The 6,440-nt window shown below is 40.7% G+C and overlaps 1 protein-coding gene across 4 annotated transcripts in view; it reads right to left on the bottom strand.

The window, feature by feature from the left end:
• IGF2BP3 (insulin like growth factor 2 mRNA binding protein 3) overlaps nt 1-6,364 on the bottom strand; it is a 95,928-nt gene extending 89,564 nt beyond the window's left edge. For 3 of the 4 annotated variants that reach the window (XM_018570098.1, XM_018570097.1, XM_018570096.1), the window contains exons 1-2: nt 6,155-6,361; nt 5,399-5,459 (exon numbers count right to left, since the gene is read on the bottom strand). In XM_018570098.1, coding sequence (XP_018425600.1) covers nt 5,399-5,459; nt 6,155-6,329 — 236 coding nt within the window. In that variant the 5' untranslated portion in view covers nt 6,330-6,361. Of the gene's footprint in view, nt 1-5,398; nt 5,460-6,154 lie in introns of all 4 variants that reach the window. The other variant, XM_018570095.1, reaches the window with a different exon arrangement.
• Nucleotides 6,365-6,440: the final 76 nt, after the last annotated feature.

Consider the following 6,440-nt stretch of genomic DNA (forward strand, 5'->3'; position numbering starts at 1 on the left):
CCCCCCCCCCCCCCCCCAAATTAAGTCATACTAGGATAAAGCAAAAAAAAACAAAAAACCTCAGCATCACAATCTCCATACAAAGGGTGGCCATACATGGGGAGGTTTTTCAAAAGATTCTATGACAATATGATGTACAAACATCAGTTGAAACAATTTTCCAAGAGGCTGGTAAATCATTCTCAGCAGAGGGTTGTTTGAAACAGCTGTTATTGCATGTGATCGTGTTCCAATTAAATGTATATAAATAGCTATGAATGGGTAGCAATCTAAAAGATGTCTGCTACCGTAGAAAACGATAAGAATCAAATGCTGGATCAGTCAAAAGCTTATGAAAAAGTGTCAAATAAAAAATCGCAACACCCTATAAAAATCACCCTTGTACTGTGAAATGTTTAGAATGGAATTCTGGAAATATATAGCCCTTTGTATGGGCAGCCTAAATCTAACCATGCCTATTAATTTCCAATTTTATCGATTATGTCGACCAAATACACCACAATCATGTAGTTTGAGGGGCCTACCTATAGCATCCATTCAGACAGACCCTCCCACTACACAGTTATTTGTTTCTGTCTGACAGATCAAACTGGAAAAGACACAAGACACATTAAAAGCAGTGGCTAAAAAGAACTGGGTGCAAGGACAAAATGGCTGAATATTGAGGTCAGAAATCTTGAGAGAGGAACATAAATAAAATAAAATCTGCTCAGAGATTTTGCCACATTTTTCTCTGAGGTATAGCAGTGATTGGTTACACAACAGATCCAACTTTATTTTTATGAATGGCTGCTTATATCTTTAGCTTTTTTTCACACATTTGGGACAATATGCACCAAACTCAGGATGCTTAATAAGTGACTCAGTCTGCCATTCCTACATGCAAAAGACCTGACCCCCCAACATCATATAGGGACAGTCCATAAAATGAAGACCCAAGTACAGAAGCAAAAAATATTTTGCCCCAAGGCATAAATCATGCTTCCTTCTGTTTAAATATTTTATTTAATATTTAAATGTTCCCATAACAGCGAGATATTTGATGCGGTCGTACCATTCTCTGTGTAGGCAAGTACAATCAGTCCTTCACATCTTAACAGCCATTTCAGGCTGATGAGAGGCTCAGCGCATTGTCAGCTGTGGATTGCAAAACATCATGTCCACAAAAGCTATACATTTTTAGTCCCCATAAGCTAGTGATATTTTCCTATTTCTGTAATATATTCTAACTCTTATATGAGCATCCAAAGCTTTAGCCCACAAAAAACACCACAAGTGTAATACAACATAATTATACAAAAGACAACACAGAAGTCTAATATTTTTAATACAGATGCCCATGGGTGAGTTCAGACACTTGGCTGTATTATACTACAGAACACTATTATACTACAGAACACTATCTGGTCCTAAGCACCAGACATCATAAATCTTGTACCCGCACGCCAAATATCTCATTTTATACAACTACTGCATTCTAGGACAACTCTCTACTTCCATAATGCCTTTTATTACATATCAACTGTTATCAGATCACTTCTGGAAGAACATTTAATCCCGATTTCAAGATCTCGGAATGCATAGGTTTTTCTTGCATTAGCATACTTTGATCCACTATATTAAACCTTGCTTGAGGTAGTTGTCAAATAGGTGTAAAGGAGCCTAAAGAGAAATATCCAAAGCCTGGACCAAAACAGGAAAACAAATACTGTTCAACTTACAGAAAAACACCCACACTAGCTGCCAAACCACCTCTGTTCATGCATTCATGTATGTATGCAGCTCACTGTGGATGGCTACGCCCCTACAGATTGTTCCTATAGCACACAAGCTTACATCATACATGGTGTGTAACTACTAACAGACTAAGGTGTATTCTATGAACGGTCCTGCTTGTGGAATGCACACTACTGTGTTCTCTCTAAAAACATGTCACCGGAAAGGTCATATACAAAAAACGGACAAACAGGAAATGAGGAGTCCCAAGCTGTATTTTGTTTGGTAGTACATAAGGCACAGACAAAAGATAATTAACAGGCTGGGTGTGAAAAAACACTCACAAAACAAAAATACTCCATTTATCTGTATATCTCTTGGGAGATGGATCCATGACTAAATGTGTTTATTTTTTAAACAATGTTACCCACAAGAGAGGTTTCATTTTAAGCTTTTTTAACTGGTTCTTGAAGAGATACATTTATGTTTGACTTTTACAGCAGCTTAAAATTAAAATGAACAAATATTAATTAAGGGGTGCTGGTCCAAATTAGTGCCGCAAGGTGTATTATTAACTATTGATTTTGTGTCAAGGGTTGGCATAGTTTATATATATTGCAGTAATACACCCCTGTTTAGTAAGAAAGAAAAAACTAAACAAAACAAAAAAAGCCTGCTCACAAATTTCTACAGGGGAGCCACGATATAACCAATACAGGCATTTTCAGCTTTCGACAGAAGCGGATCACGCGACGTCGGCCTGAAATAGTCATCCATGATTCATTAACGTCTAAACATCTGAAAGAGCACACACACACAAAAAAAAAAACTGCATTCCTATGAAATTCTCAGGAGACTCCAGTAGTGTAATCAGGAACCAACACTGGGCTGGAGGCATGATCCTATGCTCTCCCCTCCCCCATGCAGCCACTATCAGGAGAACCTTGACAAGGCCCCTTTTTTCCCCCCCTATAGCAGTGTCTTAATGCTTCAATAAGCCTTCCACAGCACCATATTCCCAACCTGCCTTTCACAGCAGGTATAAAGGTCATTCCAGCAATGTGGGAGTGTCCACGTCAGATCTCCAAAGTCCCAACATGGCTTGGAATGCAGTGACTGCTGGGCCTAAGAATTTTACTTTGCATAACAAATCAGGCACACTTTGTAACGATTGGTCTCCTGAATTCAGCTCAACTTTATGGCAACCCTAACTGACACCACCTCTTGACCTTTCCTATACGTGAGGAGGATATGGATTGCCATTTCCCAACCCCCCTCCCTGCCCCATAATGCATAGCTTTATCTGCTTCTGAAAGAATCAAACTAATGAGTGGTGGGGGAGGGGGAAGATCTGTGCATTCACAAACACACGCACAGTATGAGAAAGTTAGAAATACGCTCAATCTTGCAGGAAGGTTTTAAGAGGCGCGAAGGGGCAGAAAAAAAAATTTTGAATCTTCCGTCACTGGGTTTTACCCAACCATGACTACAGCACAGGAGAGGAGGAGGAGGAGGGGTGGAAAAAAAAAAACCCACCCAAACAGCTACCATGCCATTCTTTATAGGAGGGGGAAGGTGGGGACACGGCAAAGAAAAAAAACACACAAAACAGAAGATGGCGACTGACTGGAGGGCCTCACTGAAAAGTGAACCTTAGATTTTCAACATACCAGCAGAGTGGGTGGGCTCTCACTGGGTACACATTTACCATGCAAACATCAAACAAAGACCTTACCCACCACCCACACCTTATTTAACTCTACAAAAACACAAGCATGGATAATGTATGGGAAGAAATTGACTCTTTATAAATAGAGGGGGGGAAACACTTCACTTGCCACCAACAAAATTACACCAATACCCAACTTCCACATCTACTGCACGTCACAAAATTCACACAAGGCCCATATTAGTAGCCCTGTTCCATAAAACAAATATTACATTTACGCAGGGCCAATAGTTAGCCCCTATAACATACAATAATATTGCATTTACACAGGGCCCATAGTTAGCCCATATAACATACAATAATATTGCATTTACACAGGGCCCAAAGCTGGCCCCTATACATTAAAAAAAAATTGCATTTACACAGGGCCCATAGTTAGCCCATATAACATACAATAATATTGCATTTACACAGGGCCCAAAGCTGGCCCCTATATCATACAATATTGCATTTATACAGGGCCCAAAGCAGGCCCCTATACCATACAACAACATTGCATTTACACAGAGCTCACAGTTAGCACACAATTCACACAAGGCCCATATTACTAGCCCTATTCCATAAAACAAATATTACATTTACGCAGGGCCCATAGCTAGCCCCTATACCATACAACAATATTGCATTTACATTCAGAGTCTCTGAACATAAATCAATATTTAAAATAAAATCCACTTTACACACCACTTTTCCCCACAGTGTCGCAATTTACAGCACAATTTTTATTTTTTCAAAACAACAATCTGCTATGATGAGAAAAACGACTGAGTATCTTAATATCAATTATGGCAAATTACCACAATTCAGCTAATGACCAAAAGCAAAGCCACACAAGCAAAGCTTCTATAAATGAAGGTGACAATTGCAGATTTAAAGCAGCAAGCCAACACCCAGAACGTGTATTAGGACATCAAAACAATATTTGCCTGCTAAAATACAAAGTTGAGGTTAAAACAGCATAATTGACAGATATAGTGCACGACGTAGAAGCACAAAAATAGGGGGAGCCAAAGCATAAAACGTATGAAAACATATGCATCAGCTTACTCGCCACTTTTTTTTTTTTTTTTACTTTGAGTAGGCCTGGCCCCTCTGAATTTTCCTCCATGTGCTCTAGTGGAGGGTGTCGTAAAAATACATTCACTGAAGTTACAATAGGAGGATCCCCAATTGGGCCTCAAAAATGGCAGCAGGTTCTGTGTGAGGCCCAATGATCATGCAAAAGAGACCACAGGCAAACAACATGCACAGCATGCACAGAAGGAGGAGGGGAGGGTGGAAAAATAATCCCATTTATCTGCTCCTGGGCTGCAACTTTTGAAGTGCAAAACGCACACATTTGCATTTAAAAGTAAACCACTCAGTTTTATTTAAATGCGTTGGCCACAAATTAAAAAAAAAAGTGGTAAAAAAAAAAGGGAGGGGCCCAGTAAAGCATTAAACAGAAGGAAAAATTAAAAAATTATATAAATTACAAACATGTTAGAAATCCTTGAAAACCTGGTCCTCTATTCACACAGCTCGACACACGGATCAAGAGCTTTGTTTTCAACCACGTGACTTGGATCAAATTGGAGAAAATACGTCACTTTTTTTTTTTTTTTTATAAATAAAAGATCCTCAGCCTGACGTTTTAACTAAGCAAAATGTATAAGATTGAGATCACATGTCAGTGCCAAAAAAAACACAACATGTGCTTTAACACTCAGTACAGCGCAGACCTACCATATATTTATTTTTTATTTTTTAAATAAATCCCGCAATCACACCAGTGAAAAGTCTTCACTTCCACACCTCTCAAATAATAGAAATCATCAACAAATCTGAAATGGTAAATAAATGGAGTATTCAAAAAAAAACATCACAGCTTTGTTTTAGCAGCAGAATACAATGTTGAAAAATAAAATCTACACCCCAGCTCTTCATTTGGCAAAATATTTTCAGATCCATTACCTCTGCCTTTTGGGGACTGAATGCTCAACTTCTATAACTTTGCCATGCAGCTCCACTTTCCCTGCAAGAGACAAAAAAAACAAAAACAGAGCAATAAATAAAAAGCCATGTTATGGTGGAAATGAATGAATGGGTGACCTGCACAGGCCTACTTACCTCCTCCTCCCCCATTCACTTCCCCTCCTGCTGCATTCAACACGTTTCTATGTAGCAGAGGAAGGAAGGTGTAGTTCTGCAGCCTCTACCGACACCCAACCCCTGAATAATGTATCAGTCGGGGGGGGGGTTACAAAGGACATACAATGTATCTAAAATAATGATCGGGAAGCCGGTGATCGATCAAAACTACGAACTTATCGAGTTGTGGGACCGCATTACTTCCGGTTTCCTCACAACTACGAGGTTTTTAGACAAAACATGTAGTGTAAGACATGCAAAGTCACCTGCCTGCGATGTACTCTTTGGGCAAGCAGCGATGTGCCCAGGGCAGAGCTGGCATGGGGTTGTGTAACAGCCACCCCACACACACGCGCTGTCACTTCAGCAGAACTTGTGACACGATCTTCTAAAGGGTGGGATCGCGGTGGCAAAAGTAATGGCAGGATCTGTGCCCCCCGACTGGCCAACTGTGCCCAGGTTGCGATACGAGCGAGCCTCCCCGGCCACAGGTCAGCGAAGTTGACGCTGCTTACCGATCACCCTCAGCACTCTGCCCTCTCCTCCCCAGCCAGCCACCCACCCCGCAGATCCATTTACCTGAGAGGGCATCGATGGCCTTCATCGCCCAGTTCTCATCCGGGCAGTCCACAAACGCGTATCCAGTCTTGACCAGAAACTGACCGGTGAAAGGGATCTTCGACTCCTTGAAGAGACTTTCTAAATCCGGAGGGCTGACGTTCTCGCTGAGGTTTCCGATGTACAGCTTGTTCATTTTAAAACAAAAAAAAACATAAAAACAAAACAAAAAAATCTGACAATGGATCGTCCTTCGGAAAAAAAACACCCAACACAGCAGCAGCCACCCGCCCGGTGCCCGGGATCG

This window comes from Nanorana parkeri, unplaced genomic scaffold, assembly GCF_000935625.1.
Source record: "Nanorana parkeri isolate BGI_ZX_2015 unplaced genomic scaffold, ASM93562v1 scaffold1454, whole genome shotgun sequence".
NCBI lineage: Eukaryota > Metazoa > Chordata > Amphibia > Anura > Dicroglossidae > Nanorana > Nanorana parkeri.